At 49.2% G+C, this 20891-nt stretch overlaps 1 protein-coding gene across 1 annotated transcript; it reads left to right on the top strand.

Moving 5' to 3' along the window:
• Nucleotides 1-6979: 6979 nt before the first annotated feature.
• Bcl7b (BAF chromatin remodeling complex subunit BCL7B) lies at nt 6980-20483 on the top strand. Its single transcript, XM_048369088.1, has 6 exons — nt 6980-7191; nt 11732-11807; nt 15070-15166; nt 17820-17990; nt 19316-19395; nt 19519-20483. Exons 1-6 carry the CDS (start codon nt 7100-7102, stop codon nt 19621-19623), a joined length of 621 nt encoding a protein of 206 aa, XP_048225045.1. The 5' UTR covers nt 6980-7099; the 3' UTR covers nt 19624-20483.
• The last annotated feature ends 408 nt before the right edge of the window (nt 20484-20891 follow it).

The raw sequence follows: 20891 nt of genomic DNA, 5'->3' as shown, positions 1-20891 counted from the left end.
TGACTCAGTCCCTTAATGCCCCTATCCACCATCACCCCTCCACTGGCCCACAGGAAACCCTGTGCTTCCTCTTCAGAGAAAGGAGGAATTTGCCGCCCTTCTCCTGTTGCCATCCTGGCTCCAGCCACAGCCATGAAGTGCGCTTCCAAAATCGAGCCAGCCAGCAGGCCTCCCCGCTTCCCAAGTTGTCTCATGAAGTTTCTGCATAGCAGATCTCATTCCTGACAAAGTCCAAAGTCCTTCCCCCCCACCCCCCCACAAAGGCTTCCCATGGCTCTGGCTTCCCATCCAGGAGTCTCCCCGTGGCTTGCAAACTGCTGTGTAAATGCTGCACCTCCTGTCTGTGATCTAGCCACCGCATTCTTGCTGTTTGCAGCCCCAGCCAGGCCGCCAGCCTGTGCCAGTCCCTCACGCTGGAAGCATTTTTCCTTTGTTTCCTGTCTAATGACAGCTCTTGTCTACCCTGCCCATTCCATCTGAGGTAGCCCTTTCCACCAACCATACCACTTGTTGCGCTGGCTTATTTTCTTGATTTTGTGTTACTTGATGCTGTCTGAAATGATCTTTGCTTCCAGGGTCTCGGCAGCAGCACGTAGGTTGCCTTGAATACCAAGTGTGTGAGTTGTCCTGGCAGGACAGTAAGAGTTGGTGGTATCAGCAGTTTGCTTGTATGCATGCGTCCTGGGTGAGGGACAGGAAGTAGCTACTACTGATTGTTCATGATGCTGGCACAAGCTGCCCACTTCATCAAAGCTAGGTTTTGTTCAGAAAATGAACACTGCCTGGGAATGTGGCTTAGCAGTAGAGTGCTTGCCTAGCATGTATGAAGCCCTGGGTTTGATAATGCAGCCCCGGGTTTGATTCCTTAACACCACATAAACAAAAAGCCAGAAGCGGTGCTGTGGCTCAAGTAGTAGAGTGCTAATCCTGAGCAAAAGAAGCTCAGGGACAGTACTTGGGCCCTGAGTTCAAGCTCCAGGACTGGCCAAAAGAAAAAAAAAGAAAAGAAACCCCAAAACACTGGATCACAGCAAACACTAGTGTGGGCCGGATACAATCCACCATTCCCTCATTGGCAAACCTGTGCATTGTGAACCATCTGGGGTGTAGACTCAGGCTGACTCTTTGTCTACTTTGTTCTGGGCCTCAGTATGCCCTAAACCCTCCATAAATGCTGGACTTGAACCAGGAGCACAGAAAGCCTGCTATCCTCTCTTGTCTTCTTGCACATCCAGTTTGTACTGTTCTCTTCCTGATCAGAGTTGCCCTGATGCCCTCCGTATGGGTCTAGTGAATACTTACACTGAGGGTGCCCATAGCACTGTGCAGGAGTGGCATTCTTTCTGTGGCACACCCAGGACAGGAGGTGACTGGAAATTTTTTACTGAAGTCAGAAATCTGCTCTAGTTGCAGCTGAGCCACTTTTTGACTTGTGACCTGGGGCAAGTCTTGTGGCCTGCCTTCTCTTTGTTTCCTCACCTGTAAAATGGGAATAAATTTGGTCTTGTCTGCCTGTTGCATCATGAGTTTCTAATGAAGTAAATACAAAGCTCATGGCATGATTACCTGTGATGGTGAGTTTGGTTTGATTTTTCTTTTTTTTGGTAGTACTGGGGATTGAACTCAGGACCTTGCTAGATGGGTGTTGTACCACTTGAGCCATACCTGTAGCTCCCTTTGGTGTTGGTTATTTTTGAGGTAGAGTCTTGCCTTATGCCCAGGCCAGCCTGGACTGTGATCCTCCTACTTGTGCTTCTCCCACATAGTTGAGTTGAGAGGTGGAAACCAGCACATCCAGCCATTGGGCTTCCCCTCACAGGCAGGCCTGTGCCGCCCCTGTACCCAGCATTGGTTAAGATGGTGACTTCAGAACTTTTTTGCCCAGCTGGCCTCTACCCATGATCCTCTGCACCACCGAATTAGCTAGGCTTACGGTCTTTTTTTTTTTGCAGGTCTGGTCCTGGGGCTTGAACTAGGGCCCTACATTCTACTACTTGGGCCACAGCTCTACTTCTGGCTTTTTGGCTTGGAGATGAGTCTCATGGACTTTCCTGCCTGGGCTGGCTTGTGATCCTCAGATCTCAGCCTCCTGAGTGGCTTGCATGGCCTGGCTTCTCTGTGCCTTTCCTGTGATTTGTGAGGCAAGGCAGACCCTCCGTGGTAGGTAGGTGACTGACCAGTCAGTAGTTCCCTTGGGTTTTGCTGGAACTTTAGAAAAAGGAAGAGTTTGAAGTCTTGCCAGGACTTTTGAAGTTTGAAGTTTTGCCAGGACTGCTTAGCAAGTAGGATGTAAGCTGTTATCATGTATAGTGCTGCTTGAGAATGAAGCTGACTTGAGGAATGTGGGCCAAAGGATGTGTGAGATCTTGACGGTCCTGTGGCCAGTGGACCAAAGACAGTGCCATGAGACTGCTGTGCTTTACGCCCATTTGGTCCTGGTTATGATTATGTCCATTGCACCAGGGCTTGACCTATCCTTTCTGCAGTCCCAAAGCTGGTGTGGAGACACAGCATACCTAGATTGGTTTGGTTGTGATGCTGGGGATCAGATCTAAGGTCTTTTTTGTTTGTTTTCTTTTGTTTTTTGCTAGTGCTGGAGCTTGAACTCAGGGCCTGAACACTGTCCCTGACTTCTTTTTGCTCAAGGCTAGCACTCTACCACAGAGCCACTTCTGGCCTTTTTCTATATATGTGGTGCTGAGGAATCGAACCCAGGGCTTCATGTATATGAAGCAAGCACTTTACCACTAGGCCATATTCCCAGCCCCAGATCTAGGGTCTTGAGGCATGCTAGATAAACAAGTACTCCTCCACTTAGCCAGGCCAGATGTTTACCTTTGCATGTGTGCAGTGCCAAAGTACATATCTTTATCTACTGGGCACAACTTCAGCACTTGTACAGTTAGGGTCAGAATACAGTTGGAGACTGCCTTTAAAAGTTTCGAGCTGAGCATAGTGGTGTACAGCTGTAATCCCTGCACTTTTGAGGCGGAGGTGGCAGGATTGCTTGAGACCAGCTTTTAGGACCAGGCCTGAATAGTCTCTGTCTCAACGAAAAGTCTCAGAGGAGCTAGGGTATGTAGCTCACTGCTAGAGCAGTATTTGTAGGGACCTCATGTTCAACCCCCAGCACCAAAATAAAATGTCACAGACTGCTCCATTGGCAGATGGCATATGCTGGCCAGCTGTGTTCCGTAGTTTCCTGTCACCATGACAAGCTGTCAGGTGATTCTGTTATCCACCAAAGTTTGGAAGCTACTACACTATGATTATGTCTTGACCTTTGTTTCTGGGGTGGGGGGGTAGGAGGGGCTGGTGCCATTCCTGGGCTTGAACTCAGGGCCTGGGTGCTACCTCTTAGCTTTTTTGTACAAGGCTGATGCTCTACCACTTGAGTCACAGCTCCACTTTTGGCTTTTTGATGGTTCCTTGGGGATAATCTCAGACTGGGCTGGGAATGTGGCTCAGTGGTAGAGTGCTTGCTTAGCATGCATGAAGCCTTGGGTTTAATCCCTCAGTACCACATATATAGAAAAGGCTAGAAGGCTAGCAGAAAGTACCTCAAGGACAGTGCCTTAGATCCCAACCTCTTGAGTAGGATTAGAGATGTGAACTCAGCACCCTTGGCTCTGTCTGATTGTGAATGTAAGGAAGAAACACATGTCTTGAGACACTGAACTCCACCTGGAGCTTCTGAGTATTTAATGTGGCCCTGCCAGTGTCCCCTATCCCCACGGGTGTTTTCTTGTGTCTGGTGGAAGAGGAACTGCAGATTAACCATCCATTGTCCCCACCCCCACCCCCCGGGTTCTGGTCATTCTGTGATGGGCATCAGAGCTCCAGGCTCTTGTCTGTGACACAGTGTGGACCTCCATTCTTGATCAAAACTGCCTTGCCCTGCTGGCCTCAGGCACACTTAAGGTTCCTTGGTGCTTTCTCATCTCATCATGCCTGCATTTCTCTGTTGTGCATGTGGTGAGCCAGGGAACATGTCCTGTTCTTTATTGTGTCCTCAGCTGAACAGGGCCAAGCAGCTGAATCAATTTGCAAACTAGCCACAGTGGCACATGCCTGGAATCCCAGCATTGCAGGAAGTAGAGGCAGGAGGATGTTAAGTTGGAGAGCAGTCTGGGCTACATAGTAAAACCTTGTTTCAAAAAACAAATTTAACCTATGTTAAGAAACAAGGTCTCTGGGGCTGGGGATATAGCCTAGTGGCAAGAGTGCCTGCAGCCTAGTGGCAAGAGTGCCTGCCTCGGATACACGAGGCCCTAGGTTCGATTCCCCAGCACCACATATACAGAAAACGGCCAGAAGCGGCGCTGTGGCTCAAGTGGCGGAGTGCTAGCCTTGAGCGGGAAGAAGCCAGGGACAATGCTCAGGCCCTGAGTCCAAGGCCCAGGACTGGCCAAAAAAAAAAAAAAAGAAACAAGGTCTCTACCACTGAACTCTGACCCCAGCCCAGACATGCTGGTGTGTGTGTGTGTGTGTGTGTGTGTGTGTGTGTGTGTGTGTGTGTGTGTGTGTGTGTGTGTTAAGATAGAATCCTCTGCGGCTCAAGTGGTCTGGAAATTGGAACTTGAAATTCTCTGGCCTTAGCTCCCCAGAATGCTAGAATTACAGGTGTACACCGCAACATTCAACTCCTTCATTAGTAGCTCTTGTAAGGTAGAAATTATGTCCATGTTGCAAATAGAAAACTCAGACTTTGGAGGTTAAGTGGCAAGAATGACTTCAACTCTGAGTACAGAGCTCAAGCTTGCTCCTAGTGACCCCTGTAACCTTGAGTTTGCCATCTGAAAGGGAAGGAAGGCCTCAGGGAACAGGGACTGCAGTGTTTGATTTCTCAGTGCTAGAAATGGAAATCAGGGTCTTGAGCATGGTGGGTGAGCACTCTGTCTCTGAGCTCTGCTCCTGCCCTGGGAGTGAGCACACAGTAGGCCTTTCACCTTTGCTGGGGAACATGACATATTGACTGCTCCACAGTGAAGTCACTCTTGACTACTTAGTAGTAGAACTCACTGTTACTTTCTGGGGTAACTGCTTTGTGGGTTCATGCTCTGAGTGTGATTTTCTTGGGGACTGATGATGCCTGAGAGAGGGAAGATGATCAGAGTTCCAGAACTACATAGTCAGACCCTGGGGTTTAGAGGTACAGCCACCCAGAGCTTTGGTTCACTTGCATCAGGGCTAGGTCATCTGAACTCTGCACAGAGACAAGGAAATGTAGCAGGCACTAGAAGGCAGCCATTCAGGGGCCTGGGGGCTGCAGCTCATCAGCCCCCAGTCTCTTTCTCCCTCTGAGATCTCCAGAGAAGCAACAGATGGAAGTACACCAGGTGAGTAGTGGCATGTCCCATGACATGCCTGGTTCCTCATCAGCAGGAAGACATCAGTGGCCACTGTGAGGTTGCTGGATACAACCATGTGTGCCCCAGACTGTGTCCCCCAATTTGGAAGGGGTCCTCCTCACCAGATCTTTTACATCTAGCTCATGCACAGGGTCCTCTGCCTTGGAATCTGTGCCAACACTTTAATGGGGACACAGGCACACTTGCCAAGGTCTCCATCTAGCTAATAGGTTTGACAGCCTGGTATGTTTCACACTGTTGGCATCTCCCTGCACTGCCCAGATTGGCTGGAGGCTCCGAGGCTCAAGAAATCTTGCTTTAACTGGCACTGTGGCTCAAAGTGGTAGAGCACTAGCTTTGAGTGCAAAGCTCAGAGCCAGTCCTGAGTTCAAGTCCCACAATGCACAAAAAAAAAATCTTACTTTAGCCTCCTGTGCAGCCAGGACTACAGGCCTGCACCATATCTGATATGTTAAAGAGGCATTTGAAACTCAGAGACAGGATAAAACTATAACCAAGCAACAAACTCAAGATAACATGTTAATTCTGAAAGTGATGATGGCGATTGGTGGTCTTTGGCTTTTGCATCCTATTTTCAATTTAAGTAGGCTCTGAGCTGGGCTTGATAGAAAAGTCCTTGGGTCTCTTCCAAAACAACCTGCAAAAAGCAGGATTGTAATTGTTGCTCAAGTGGTAAGGTGTGACCACAGCAAACAAGCCAAACTAGAAGGCCAAGTTCAAACTCCAATACTGGGAGGGTGGGGGGGTGGAGAGGGGGCTTGCACTGGTAGCTCAAACCTGTAATCCCAGCTACTGGGGAGGCTGAGATCTGAGGATCATGGTTTGGAATCAGTCTGGGATGTCCATGAGATTTATCTCCAATTAACTAGCAAAGAGCCATTAGTGGAGCTGTGGCTCAAGTTGTAGAGTGCCAGCCTTAAGCTGAGAGTTCAGGGGACAGTGCCCAGGCTCTGAGTTCAAGCCTGGATAAAGTCACAGCACACAGGCAGGGCAATTGCACCCAAAGCCAACAGTATTCCACCTGCTAGGCGCATTATGGTTTAACATGGCTTACTTTCCTTCTACCTCACCAATTCTCAGAATCTGTTCTGAGAGGGACCTGAAGTTCACAGACCCCCCCCCCAGGTCTGGGGTTTCGACATAAGCAAGGAGGGCAGGGCTGTAGGGAGTCAGAGGAGCCCAGGGGTTTTTGGAGCCACAGTAGCTTTTGCTCTGGGAGAAAAGGATGCAAGCAAGCGCAGGTAGGGTGGCCCTGCAGGAAGGTGTGAAATTCCCCACTGCTGTAGAGTATTTGTAGCTGCAGATTAGCCTGATGGCGCCTGCCAGCAAGAAAGGGAAGATGGTGCAGAACCTTGATAGGTCCACGGACATCGAAAGCAGCAGGGGCTGGAAGTTGGTAACCTCCGAGCGCGGGAAAGATCAAGAGCTTCACTAGTAGCACGTCGTGCCTCGTACCTTGCGCACTGCACGTGCCGCCGCCAGCTGCACACCTTGGGCGGCCAGGGCGCCGGGAGGGCCTCCGGGGCCTGAACGGGCCGCCCCGGGCGGGGTGCGCAGGCGCGACGAGGCCTCCAGCCCCATGGGGCGGGCGGGTGCGCGCGCTCCCTCGCGCACGCGCGCGCGGAGGGGGCGACGGCTGCGGTGACGCTGCGGCGGTGGCGGCGGCGGCGCGTGAGGCGCGAGACTCCCCGCGTCTTGGGATCAGTGTCCTGGCCCCCGCCGCCGCCATGTCGGGCCGGTCGGTTCGAGCCGAGACCCGCAGCCGGGCCAAGGACGACATCAAGAAGGTGATGGCGGCCATCGAGAAAGTGCGGAAATGGTGAGGGGCGGGAGTCGGGGTGCCGGCGAGGGTCGGAGGTCTCGCAGTAGCGTCAGACACTCAGGCCGGGTGGGACGCCAGCGGCCGGCGCTGGGGGAGGGGGTGTAGGAAAAGGCGGGAGGAGAGTGAGCTAGCGTCAGCGTGAGGTCAGAGGGCGCGTCGTCTTTGGCCAATCAGCGGGCCTCTCGTCATCATGGCCCGCCCCCGGCCTCGGCCGCGCGCCGCGGGGCTCTGGGCTGCTCTGAGCGCGTCCCGGATCCTAAGCCCGGGCCTCCTAACCGTCCTGCCATCCCTGCAGGCTCTCAGTCGGGTGCACTGGACGCTGCGCATTAGGTCGTTGAACATAGGCGAGAGTCTGTAAGTCCGCCTGCCTCGGAGCAGACACAATCCTGGAAATGGAACCAGACCTGGCCACCGGCGCCAGAACCGTTCGGAAATGGCCCCGTGTTCTTCATTTATGAAGCCAGCCCCCTGCTCTGCATTAGGAACTCGGGTCTCGTCCACTGGACTTCTCGCTTGGACCCTTTTCTCTAGCTAATTAGTAATGATTGCAGAGTTCAGGCAATCCCGCAGTCCTCTTACTCCTCCCTGTTAGTCCAATACCTGCTCCACACCCGAGGGCCTCCTGCATCTCCAACTCAGTAAATACTGGTTAAGTAACTCACGCGTGGAATCCAAGGGTGCCTATATGTTGGCCCTGGGGCTTGAACTCATGGCCTGAGCACTGTCCCAGAGCTTTTGCTCAAGGCTAGCACTCTTGAGCCAACCGCCACTTCACTTCCAGCCTTTTCATGTGGTCCTGAGCAGTCGAACCCAGGGCTTCATGCATGCTAGGCAAACATTCTACCACTAAGCCATGTTCCCAGTCCCTGCCCCCCCTTCCAGTCCCTCCCCACCCCCAAGCTTTTTTGCTAAAGGCTAGCTCTCTACCAATTGTGCCACAGCTTCATTACTGGCATTTTGATGGTTAATTGGAGAAAAGAGCCCCACAAACTTTCCAGCCCTGGCTGGCTTTGAACCATGATCCTCAGATCCCAGCCTCCTGAGGCGTGAGCCACCAAGCATGCTTTTAGTGGCTTCTTTAAATTTCCTGTGATGTCACCATTTTCTAGATAACAGCAGCTACTTTTTTCCCCAATCGCTAATGTATAATTTCAGATTCATACTTGAAACTTTCAGAAATTGGTTCTGGCCTGTGACTGAGCAAGATCCCTGATCTTGGTTCTAGTTTCTAGTGAAAGCAAGCAGTACTTTAGGACACCTGCACCCTGTGAGCAAGCAGGTCTATTCTCTGCCAGGCATACTTCAATGAGGAATCTGCTTCATTACATTTCCACAAACATTGGTTCACAAGCCTTAACATGTATTGAAGAGCCTGGTGCTGCGCTACATACCTATAATTACATCACTGGGGAAGTTGAGGCAATTGGATCTTGAATTAATAATAGAACCTATCAGCTGGGCACTGGTAGCTCATGCCTATAATCCTAGCTACTCAGGAGGCTGAAATCTGAGGATCACTGTTAGCTAGCCTGGGCAGGAAAGTCTTGAGACTCTTATCTCCAACTAACCACCAGAAAACCAGAAGTGGTGCTGTGGCTCAAAGTGATAGAGTTGCTAGCCTTGAGCAGGAGAGTCTAGGCCCTGAATTCAAGCAGCATAACCAAGCTGCATAACCGACAGAATAAATAAATAAAAGACCCTGTCGTTTAAAATCACAAAAACTGGATGTGGAGATGCATACCTGTAGTCCCAGCTCCTTGGGAGGTAGAGGTAGGAGGATCTTGGTCCTAGGCCAGACAAGACAAAAGAGTGAGACCTTCCCTGGAAAATAAGCTAAAGCAAAAAGGGCTGGAGACATGGCTTAGTGATAGACTGCCTGCTTTTGCAAGTGCAAAACCCTGAGTTCAGGGGGCTGGGGATATGGCCTAGTGGCGAGAGAGCTTGCCTCCTATACATGAGGCCCTGGGTTCGATTCCCCAGCACCACATGTACAGAAAACGGCCAGAAGTGGTGCTGTGGCTCAAGTGGCAGAGTGCTAGCCTTGAGCAAAAAGGAAGCCAGGGACAGTGCTCAGGCCCTGAGTCCAAGGCCCAGGACTGGCCCCCCAAAAAACAAAACCCTGAGTTCAAACCCCAATTCTCCTCTCAAAAAAAGTAAAAAATCATGTTGAAGGTCCATAACAGTGAACTTAATTTAATTGGATTTAGATAGACTTGTGAGACATTAACAGATACATAGACAGTGAATGTAGGCAAAATAATCATCCCTTGTGCCTTTGTTTACTTTCTGAATATGGTTGTAATCTCTGCCATATCCATGTCTCCAGATACTGAGACAAGGATTTCTACAAAGCTCAACTTCAGAGTTGAAATTTGAAAAATTCTCTAGAATAGTTACATTCTCTCCTTTTTTCTTTTTTCGTAGTCTTGAGTCCCCCAGGATAGTGAGATACTACTATCTCCATGTGTATCACTCTCTCACACCCCTCACAGCAGGTATCTCTTTTTCTTTTTTCTTTTTTCTTTTTTGTGGGGCTTGAATTCAGGATCTGTGCACTGTCCTTGAGCTTTTGTGCTCAAGGCTAGTGCTCTACCACTTTGAGCACAGCTCCACTTCCAGTTTTCTGGTGATTAATTGGAGATAAAGAGTCTCCTGGACTTTCCTGCCTGGGCTGGCTTTGAACTAGGATCCTCAGATCTCAGCCTCCTTAGTTGTTTGGATTGGCTGGGAATATGGCCTAGTGGTAGAGCACTCACCTTGCATACATGAAGCCCTGGGTTCAATTCCTCAGCAACACATATACAGAAAAAGCCAGAAGTGGGGCTGTGGCTCAAGTGGTAGAGTACTAGCCTTGAGCAGAAAGAAGCCAGGGACAGTGCTCAGGCCCTGAATTCAGGCCCCAGGACTGGCAAAAAAAAAAAAAAAAAGATTGTGCTTGTTAGGATTACAGGTATAAACCACCAGCATCTGGCTTTCTTATGGTTATTTATCCCCTGTGGATATCCTTACATGGAAGATGGAGTCTTAAAAAGACTTAGAAATTATTTCTGAATTTATCATGGCCTGTGTGTGTACCAGCCCTCTACCTTCACTGAGCCATATCTCTGTCTCTTATAGCTTGCTTTTTCTAAAAAGATAAGGACATGGATATAGATAAGCTAGGATTACAGGCAGAGCCACCTATGGGTACCAGTGCCCAGGCACTGAGTTGAAGCACCAGGATTGGCACAGAATCAATCTGTTACAACACTGGGCACTGATGGCTTATGCATACATTCTTAGCTACTCAGGAGAATGAGATCTAAGGGTCATGGTTCAAAGCCAGCCCAGGTAGAAAAGTCTATGAGACTCTTACCTCCAATTAACCACCAGAAAACTGGAAGTGGAGCTGTGGCTGAAAGTGGTAGAGCTCTAGCCTTGAGTAGAAAAGCTCAGGGATAGCATCTAGGCCCTGAATTCAAGCCCCATGACTGACCCAAAAATAAAAATAAAAACAATCTGTTGGGCATGGTGGTGGTACAGGCTGCAATTTCATCACTTGGGAGGCTGAGGCAGAGCAGAGGCATTAGAAATTCATTGCCAGTAATCCATTGCAAGATCCTGTTTCAATAACAACAAAAACTAGCTTGGTGCTGGGGGCTAACACCTAATCCTAGCTACTCAGGAGGTTGAGGTTAAAGCCAGCCCAGGCAGGGAAGTTCATGAGACTAATCTCCAGTTAACCACTAAGAAGCTGGAAATGGAGGTGTGGCTCAAGTGGTAGAGTGCTAGTCTTGAGGGATGAAAGCTAAAGGACAATGCTTAGGCCATGAGTTCAAGCCCAAGTACTGGCACAAAAAATTCCTCCTCTGTTATTTCTGCTACTCTATATTTTTAGTAAGAAAAGCACGACAGGGACTTTGAGGATGCATTACTTACCTGTAATCTTTATTGAAGTTATAGTTTTGTAAATTAGCTGATAGGTCAAAAACACTATAACAGAATATAAAGCCCATGCCATTGAATGGAGCAGAAGCTTATGGGTACAGAAGAGAGACCCATTGCCAGCAGCCCCATTGACAGCGAAGTCTCTAGGTGACTTCCAGGGACATTTTGGTGCAAAGGGGACTAGGTTGATGATGAGCAGGGTTCTCCCTGCTAAATTATGAACAATTTTCCCTCTCCTTGTGTCATGAGAACTGGGGCTCACATGTGGCAGAGAAAGAAAGTAACTTGTGGGTTGGAGGCATGGCTCAGGTAGGAGAGTGCCAGCCAGTGAGCAAAAAGCAAGCATCAGATAGCAAGTTTGAGTCCTAGACTCAGACACAAAAAAGTAGCTTGTGCTGTTTACTCTGTGCCCCCAACAGCACCCAGCCACTGTGCAGCTGAATGCTGTACAACATACTCTCCAATGCACTCCAAAGTTATTATAATTTGCTGGGAGTTCAGATGGCATCTCAGGTTCAAGGGTATTCTGCTGAGAAATGGAAAAGCACAAGTTAATGGGCAGGAAATTGGTTTTGTCGTGTTGTTAATATTAAAAAATGTCTTTCTTTAGGGAGAAAAAGTGGGTGACTGTGGGTGACACATCCCTTCGGATATTTAAATGGGTTCCTGTGACAGATAGTAAGGAGGTAAGTATGGAAGAAATCAGAATAACAATAAAGCACTTCTTTTTCTTTGAATGTCTCATTTAGTTATGAAACTTGTTTCTCCAAATGGATTAAGAATACTTCTTGCTATACTTGTCACTGGCTTGGGCAAGATTTGGCTTTATTTTCCCCTTTTGTCCCTTTTCTTTTCTTGTGTCTTTTTTTTTTTTTTTGCCAGTCCTAGTCCTTGAACTCAGACCTGAGCACTGTCCTTGGCTTCCTTTTTGCTCAAGGCTAGCACTCTATCACTTGAGCCACAGCACCACTTCTGGAATTTTCTATATATTTTCTATATATTGAACCCAGGGCTTCATGCATGCTAGGCAAGCACTCTACCACTAAGCCACATTCCTAGCTCCCATCCCTTTTCTTTTTTTTTTATTATTAATTGAACATAAACTTTTTTACAAGGTGTTGTGCAAAGAGGGTGCAGTTACATAGTAGGGCAGTGTGTACATTTCTTGTGATATCTTACAACCTGTTTTTCCATCCCTTGTCTAGGTCAGGTAGACCCATATGCAATATACAATGTATCAAGCACATATACAGTGTTCACAGACTTGGTCTCTACTGTCTCTCCGTCTCCCTTTGTTAACAGTCATATATCAGGGAGATCATGCCCCTTTGTTTTCTGTGTTCTAGGCTTGTCTCACTCAACATTATTTGTTCGAGTTCTGACCATTTCCCTGCAAATGCCAATATTTCACCATTCCTAATCGCTATGCAGTATTCCATTGTGTATAAGTACCATATTTTTTGGATCCATTCGTCTGTGGAGGGGCATCTGGGTTGTTTCCATATTTTGGCTATTGTGAATTGTGCCGCGATAAACATGGAAGTACAAATGTCTTTTTGATATCTTGGGTTTTGCTGTTTAGGATAGATGCCTAGGAGTGGTATGGCTGGGTCATAGGGTAGGTCTATATTGAGCTTTTTGAGAAACCTCCCTACTGTTCTCCAAAGTGGTTGTACTAATTTGCACTCCCACCAACAATGGAGAAGGGTTCCTCTTTCTCCACAGCCCCTCCAGCATTTGTTGTTTCCTGAGTTCAGAGTATAGGCCATTCTAACTGGGGTGAGGTGGTATCTCAGGGTTGTTTTTATTTGCATTTCCTTTACTAGCAGGGATGTTGAGCATTTCCTCATGTGTTTCTTTGCCATTTTTATATCTTCTCTTGTGAAGTCTCTCTTTAGCTCTTTTGCCCATTTCCTAATAGGTTTATTGGGCTTGGAGGGGCTTAGTTTTTTGAGTTCTCTGTAGATGACAGATATCAGGCCTTTGTCTGTTGCTGTGCTGGTAAATATCCTTTCCCATATGGTTGGCTGTCTTTCTATTTTGGTGGCTATGACCTTAGCTGTGCAGAAACTTTTTAATTTGTAGTAGTCCCATTTGTTGAGTCTTTCCCCTATTTGTTGTGCCCCTGGGACTCTATTCAGGAAGTTCCTTCCTGTGCCTATAAGTTCTAGTGTCTTTCCTACTCTGTCCTTCAGTAGTTTCAAGGATTCAGGTCTGATGTTGAGGTCCTTGATCCATTTTGAGTTGATCTTGGTGCATGGTGGTAGGCTTGGCCATCCCTTTTCTTAACCTGTCCTACTTCACCATCCAGTGTAGCCCAGGCCGCCCAACAAGTTTGTTATGGATTCCCAAATGGATGCACAGTGTGTTTCTGGGTCACTGGCTGATTTTGACCTTCAGTGCCAAGTTACATGTTGCCAGAGCAACTATGTAACATTTTTCTTTTTCTGGCTTTTTTTTTTTTTTTTTTTTTTTTGTGACAGGGCATCCCTATGTAGCCCAGAATGGCTTCAAACTGGAAATCCTCATGTCTTGGTCTCCTGAATGCTTGGGATTACGGTTGTGCACCAGCATGCCTGGCTTTTTTCTAAAATGCTTATTTCTGTCTTTTAAAAGAAAAAATTAAGGGCTGGGAATGTGGCTTAGCCGTAGAGCACTTGCCTAGCATGCGCATGCACGAAGCCCTGGGTTCAATTCCTCAGCACCACATAAACAGAAAGCCTGAAGTTGCACTGTGGCCTAAGTGGTAGAGCACTTGCCTAGCATGCACGAAGCCCTGGGTTCAATTCCTCAGCACCACATAAACAGAAAGCCTGAAGTTGCACTGTGGCCTAAGTGGTAGAGTGCTAGCTTTGAGCAAAAAGAAGCCAGGGACAGTGCTGAGGTCCTGAGTCCAAGCCCTGCTAATGGCAAAAAAGAAGAGGAGGAGAAGGAGAGGGAAGGGGCGGGGGGAGGAGGAGGAGGAGGAAAATTCAGCTGGGTGCTTGTAACTCATGCCTGTCATTCCTTGCTCTCAGGAGGTTGAGGCTATGTGTATCCAAGTGGTACTCTTCCACTCGAGCCACACTCCATCTTTGTTTTTTGCTGGCTATTTTGGAGAGGGAGTCTCATGGATTTTCTGCTTTGGCTCTCTTCAAACCATAATCCTCCAGAACTTAAAATCCTGAGTCCCTAGGATTATAGTGATGAACCACTGGTGCCCAGCTAATAAGCACAACCTGAGTGAAGATTAAAGTGTCCAGTAGCGAGGGCATGACTAAGGAATCATGATATGTGGAATATTGCGCAAATATTAAAAATTTTATTACGTATCATTTGTAGTAAAATGGTGAAATGTTTACAGTTCTGTTAAAATCATACCTGCGTGTGAACAAGGAAGGGAAAGACTGCTAGATTGCTGGCTTATTCCAGGGATAGGTTGGGAGTTGTATTGCTGGTATAATAAGTACACCTTCAATAAATAGACATTTACAAAGAGAGAGAGAGCTGGCAAAGTTGAGACAACTCAGAATGAATGCTCATTTGCGAATGCTTGGATGGGTTATTTCTTCGCTCTGGCTGTACAAGCTCCTGCTGGCCTTTCCTTCCTACCGCATTCACACACATGCACTTGCACCCCGCTTCGGGGAAGGTATATGAGGGTGCTTAAGGGCTCTTGTCCTGTCTGCCAGCATGCTGTCTGAAGTGGTGCCTCCTGTGGTCCAGCTGCAGCTGAGCAGGGTGCCAGTGGGAGTGCCCATGCTTCCACTTCTCCCACAGGGAGGACTTTGGGAGGAAGCACTGGCTGGCCTGGAACAGCACGGTTGCTCAGAGGGGAGAGCCCCTCCCCGTGCTTTGTCGCTATTCTTTCTCAGTGAATCCTCTCCACCCACCCTGCCTGCTCCCAGCATCCTCCTCCCTCGTTAGGTGCTTGCTTGGCTCTGTCATACTCTTTTTTTTCTTTTCTAGAAAGAAAAGTCAAAATCCAACAGCTCAGCAACCCGGGAACCTAATGGCTTTCCCTCTGAAGCCTCCACCAATCGCTCTCTCCTCCTTGAATTCCAGGGTGAGTTGTATTTGTGTCTTCCTTGTGGGAAAAGAAACACATGGAGGTATAGCTGAAGCTAGCAGTGGAGAGGCACATGGCTTACACAGAAGTGATGAATCCCATGGAAGGCCTGGTGTTCTGGATCAGAACTTTCTTTTTTACTTTTTGACATGCTGGGATGGAACCCAGGGCTTTGCATTCCAGCACTGACTAAGCAAGTGTTTTGTCTACTGATCCCTAATCTCCACCCTCTTCTTTTTGTGGATGGCAATTTTATGATCCCGCCTTAGGTCATAAAGCTACCCAAGGCCCAGGCTTCTGCCTCCTAAGCCAACTCTGCCCATGTCATCCTGCCACCTTGACATTACCTCTCAGCGTCTTTCGCACCTACATGGTAGCTAGTGTATGACACACCCTCAGTTCCATTTCCAGGTTTATCTTTACCTGCCCTTGGTGCAAACCAGGCTCTGAAGGCAGCTGGGGCTCCAAGGAAGGTTTGTCAGAGCTCACAGGGACAGATCTTAGTCTCTTCCTAATAAACATGTGGGATGGTGGGCACCTGTGGCTCACACCTTTAGTCATACTCATTCAGAAAGTGGAGATCTGAAGATTAAGGTTCAAAGCCAGATTGGACAGAAAAGTTTGTGAGACTCCAATTCCAATTAACCAGCAAAAAGCTAGAAGTAAGCCAGGTGCTGATGGTTCATGCCTGTAATCCTAGCCTCTCAGGAGGCTGAGATATAAAGACTGTGGTTCAAAGCCAGCCTGGGTAAGAAAGTCCATGAGACTTATCTTCAATGAACCACCAGAAAACCAGAAGTGGTACTGTGGCTCAAAGTGGTAGAAGCTAGCTTTGGGCAAAAAGACCTCAGGGACAGCACCCATGCCCCAAGTTCAAGCCCCATAACTGACAACAAAAAGAAAAAAGATGGGAGTGCAGCTTGGTCTCAAGTGGTAGAGTACTAGCTTTGAGCATAAAATCTAAGGGATAGAACCCAGACTCTGAGTGTAAGCCTCAGTACAGGCACCAAGAGAGGGATGATGATGGGCTTGGTAGGAGTAAGGGCTACAGGCTTACGACCTCTCTTATGGAGGTAGACTTGGCCCTAGCCCTCTCCCCTTGCCATTGAAGTAATGGAAGAGAGAGAATTCAGGGCAGGCTCTGGCTGCTGTGGGGAGTGAGAGCCATAGCTGTGGACACTCAGCCTGCATTTCCCAGCCTGTTATCTTGTTGTCCTCATCATTCAGCCATGCTTTGAGCCCCTCCTGTGGCCTTTCTTCCTCATGGAAGGGTAGGCCCTGCAGCCTGCCTGTCTGTGCCTTCAGGTGCCTGAAGGAGGCCAGAAACAATGTGGAATAAGAACTTCACCAAGCACTGGTGGCCTATGCCTGTAATTCTAGCTACTCAGGAGGCTGAGATCTGAGGATTGTGGTTCAAAGCCAGCCTAGGCAGGAATATCCCTGAGACTCTTATCTCTACTGAGCCACCAGAAAACGGGAAATGGTTCTGTGGTTCAAGTGGTAGAATGTCAGCCTTGAGCAAAAGAGATCAAGACAGGGCTTAGGCTCTGAGTTCAAGCCCCATGACTGACCAGAAAAACCAAAAAGAATCTCAGCAGTGGCTAGGAATGTGGCTTAGTGGTAGAATGCTTGCCTTGCATGCATGAAGCCCTGGGTTCAATTCCTCAGTACCACGTAAGCAGAAAAGGCCAGGAGTGGAGCTGTGGCTCAAGAGGTAGAGTGCTAGCCTTGAGCAAAAAGAAGCTCCAGGACAGAGCTCAGGCCAGGTTAAAAAAAGAAAAGAAAAAAAAAAGAACCTCAGCAGTGCTCAGGGGGCCAACAGATGCATCAGCTTGGGCAGTGAGGGGCACCTCTGCTGAGCCCTGGGCACATGGGATCTTTTAGGGAGACTGAGAAGGACAGTCAGACCAACACAAGGAGCAGAGGCCCCTGGGCATGAAGCAGCGCTGGGCGTAGAGTCTAGTTGCATCCAGGGGTCCTAGGAAAGCATGGCACACTGAGGTCCAAGCAGAGGGACCTTGAGTGTTGAGGCAGGCATCTCATATGCCCGAGGGAGTGAGGAGTGGAAGATGTGCCCTGCAGACTACAGGAGCCACTGGCTGCAGCATGAAGACTGGAGACCTAAGGCCAGGAGTTATGTGGCCATCACGGAAGGCCTGCTTGAGACTGCAAGACTCGACTGGGGCTGCAGGAGAAACTGGTTTAACTTAAGATGATCACTTTGAGCCTTTGTAATCCCTCGTCCTGGGGCAGTCAAGTGGCCTCAGGGCCTGAGCTGACCACCTGTGGACATCACCAGCCTCCTTCAGGTATCAGGATTGCCAGGGGCATTGTCTTTCCCATGGGACATGAAAATGCCAGGCAGGAACTGGGACGTGTAGGCAGTCATGAAGTGGTTAAGTCTTAGCAGACCTTCCAGATGCTTTTTGGCTTCCTGCAGTGCATAGAATATATGTGTGGTGAGATGGGACATCTTGATCACTGTAGGCCCTGGAGATAATCCATGGTTGGCAGGAGCCCTAGCAGGGCCTGCACTTTTTTAGGGCACCCCAGCCATGATCACATACCCTCGTGTCCATGGCTGTCTATGAGGTATGGGTTCTCTGCACCCGGCTCTTCCTTCATTGACTTTGCTGTGTTTGGTCCATAGATGAGAACAGCAACCAGAGCTCGGTGTCAGATGCCTATCAGCTTAAAGTGGACAGCAGCACCAACTCCAGCCCCAGCCCACAGCCCAGCGAGTCCTTGAGCCCAGCCCACACCTCTGACTTCCGCACTGATGACTCCCAGCCCCCCACGCTGGGCCAGGAAACCCTGGAGGGTGAGTTGTGGAGGGCGAGGCTGTGGCCCTGACGTTGGTCTTTGGAGCACAAGGTGGTGAGAGGATGCCTTGGCTTAGCAGGTCTGGCTATTTGTAACAGCCCAAGCTTTTCTTTTATTTTTTAACCTGTCCTGAGCCTTGAACTCTGGGCCTAGGCACTGTCCCTAAGCTCCTTTTGCTCAAGTCTAGCACTCTACCACTTGAGTTACAGTACCACTTCCGGCATTTTCTATGGTTAATTGGAGATAAGAGTCCCATAGATTTTACTGCCTGGCTGGCTTCAAACCTAGATCCTCAGATCTCAGCCTCCTGAGTAGCTAGGATTACAGGTATGAACCACCAGTGCCTGGCTTAGCTCAGGATGAAATAGTTGCGTTTGCTCCTGTCACAGAATGAACCAAGAGCCAATAGCACAGTTGAAGGTCACATTTTGGAAGAATCTCTCCTGGAGTAATTGAGACACTCAGTGAGAGAGCAGGAATCCCTTGTCTGCACTTTACACCCAAGGACATAGGGGCTCAGGATGGCTGATGGCCAGCCCAGGAGCACAGCTGGCAGCTGCTTACGCCAGAGGCCACACTCCATCCTTCCAGCATCCTGTGTCTGCTTGTGACAACCCAGACAAAGCAACTTGTACATGATTTGGATGCTGTTAGCTCTGCCTTTTCTGTGACATTAACTGAAGGCCACAAAATAGAACTTGTCTGTCTGTGGGTAATGCAGTTGAAGCTCAACCTCACTCTTGTGTTCACTATTTCCACGCACTATGCAGCTCCTTCCACGTATTAATTTCTCTGGTCCGCATAGAAACCCTCATAAGATGGGCAGACCGAGTTAGGATGGCGATGATTGGGCTGGAGAGGGGCCAGGTGAGGGTGCCCCCAGGTCACTGGGAGCCTCAGGGAGGTTGAGCCTCCACAGCTAGTTCTATGCAAAACACCCATCCATGGCATGTAGACTGCTTCTGGGAGGCATTTGTGCCCCGGTCTGGCTCTGTGTTCCAGTCATAATGTTCCCCATCTCCTATTGGCCTACTCGCTCCCTGCCACTTGTAGAAAAGTTCCCCCTGCCAGGGCCTGCACTAGGCTGACCTTGCTGCTTTTGCTTTTTTTTTTTGCCAGTCCTGGGCCTTGGACTCAGGGCGGGAGCACTGTCCCTGGCTTTCTTTTTGCTTAAGGCTAGCACTCTACCACTTGAGCCACAGTGCCACTTCTGGCCGTTTTCTATATATGTGGTGCTGAGGAATTGAACCCAGGGTTCCATGTATACAAGGCAAGCACTTTTGCCACTGGGCCATATTCCCAGCCCACCTTGCTGCTTTTCAGACCCCTCCCTGCCGGCCTCAGAAGTTGCTGATGAGCCCCCCACCCTCACTAAGGAAGAGCCAGTCCCTCTGGAAACACAGGTAAGGAGTCACAGAGTGCTGGGTAAAGGGGGGGCCAGGGGACTGGTGGACCCGGGGTCATGTGGTATAAGGGTGCAGGTGGTGGACTGGCCAGTCTGCCATTCCTGCTCTGGCTCTTCCTAGATGGCAGAGGAAGAGGAGGACTCAGGAGCCCCACCTCTGAAGCGCTTTTGTGTGGACCAGCCCACCCTGCCACAGCCCGAGCCCCAGAGCACATCAGAGAGCTAGCACCTTGTGCTCCTGTGCCTCCTGCCCACCTCTGTTTATTGCATTCTGGTCCTAGCCGAGCCGCTGCTGGGCCAGGCAAGCACTGCGGTGCAGAGCCCGCATGGGCAGCCTTCTAGGAGGCCTTGGGGTTGTAGCATCATCTTCCCATCCCTGGCACCTGTCTGCTTGCTTCTGAGAAGAGGAACCCCAGGGGCTCTTTTGCACTCCAAGTAGGCTGGAGCACCAGCCACTCCCATCCATCTGTCACCTCCAAAGGAGTACCCCTGTGGACTGAGGCCCCTCTACCTCAGTGGAAGAGGAAGGTACCTCTAGAGCAGAGCGCGCCCCAGGTTACTTGAAGGTGAATGGAGACTTCCAGCAGGGCCGTGGACCTGTTGCTGTTGAGGGACTGGTGGAGACCAGGGAGGTGAGGGCAAGGCCCCTCATCCTTGGCGGAGGTTCAAGGCCCATGTAGATTTCCTGTGCTCAGGCCTCCTGCCTGAGCCTGAGTGGCCCTGCCTCTCAGGCCCCTAGCTGCTGACTGTCTGTGCCTGCCAAAACTGCTGGACCCCCCCCCCCCCAACACAAACGCAAACACACTCACATTTGACCACACCGTGCACTTCATTCCAGCCACCCCCCTCCCTCTGTGCTGTACCCCAAGATTGATGGATAGGAGGTTCTGACCACAGTACCTGCCTCACAGTACTCCCTCAGCTCATACTTTCTAGAGTTCCTTTTCTTTGAAATCTGCATGCTTAATTGAACTTGATTTTATTTTTTGTTTTAAAAAAGCTTAAAAATGGAAATGGGCATCAGTGAGTGAAGACTTATTTTAGCACTGAATAGAATATTTTTTAAATTAAACTATTTGAAATATGTCTTGTTGGTATGAGTGCTTCATTCTGAGGCTGGGAGAGGGGGCAGGGCTTGTGAAGTGATGGACAGGCCCTGGGTGGGTTGGTCTGGTTCCCTGAGAGAACATTTGATGGTAGCCATTCGAACCTTTTGCTTTATCCCTGTGCACCTGAGGGAACTGTGAGGGAACAATGTGTGTGTTTTCACTTGCAAGCCCCAATGAATTCATGAGTCTTTGCCTTTTTTTGTTTTTTTTTTTTTTTTTGCCAGTCCTGGGTTTTGAACTCAGGGCCTGGGCACTGTTCCTGAGCTTCTTTAGTTCAAGGCTAGCACTCTACCACTTAAGCCACGGCACTACTTCTGGCTTTTTCTGTGTATGTGGTACAGAGGAATCAAATCTGGGGCTTCATGCATGCTAGGCGCACTCTACC

Source organism: Perognathus longimembris, chromosome 1 (genome assembly GCF_023159225.1).
Source record: "Perognathus longimembris pacificus isolate PPM17 chromosome 1, ASM2315922v1, whole genome shotgun sequence".
Classification (NCBI taxonomy): domain Eukaryota; kingdom Metazoa; phylum Chordata; class Mammalia; order Rodentia; family Heteromyidae; genus Perognathus; species Perognathus longimembris.
The sequence above is the reverse complement of the archived record's forward strand: the minus strand, read 5'-3'. Positions and strand labels throughout refer to the sequence as shown.

Excerpts from the sequence above, each read along its gene's own strand:
- Bcl7b (XM_048369088.1), top strand. The coding sequence starts at position 7,100 with ATGTCGGGCCGGTCGGTTCGAGCCGAGACCCGCAGCCGGGCCAAGGAC. Across the intron at positions 7,192-11,731 it reads ATCGAGAAAGTGCGGAAATG|GGAGAAAAAGTGGGTGACTG; the intron begins GTGAGGGGCGGG and ends GTCTTTCTTTAG. Across the intron at positions 19,396-19,518 it reads CAGTCCCTCTGGAAACACAG|ATGGCAGAGGAAGAGGAGGA; the intron begins GTAAGGAGTCAC and ends GGCTCTTCCTAG.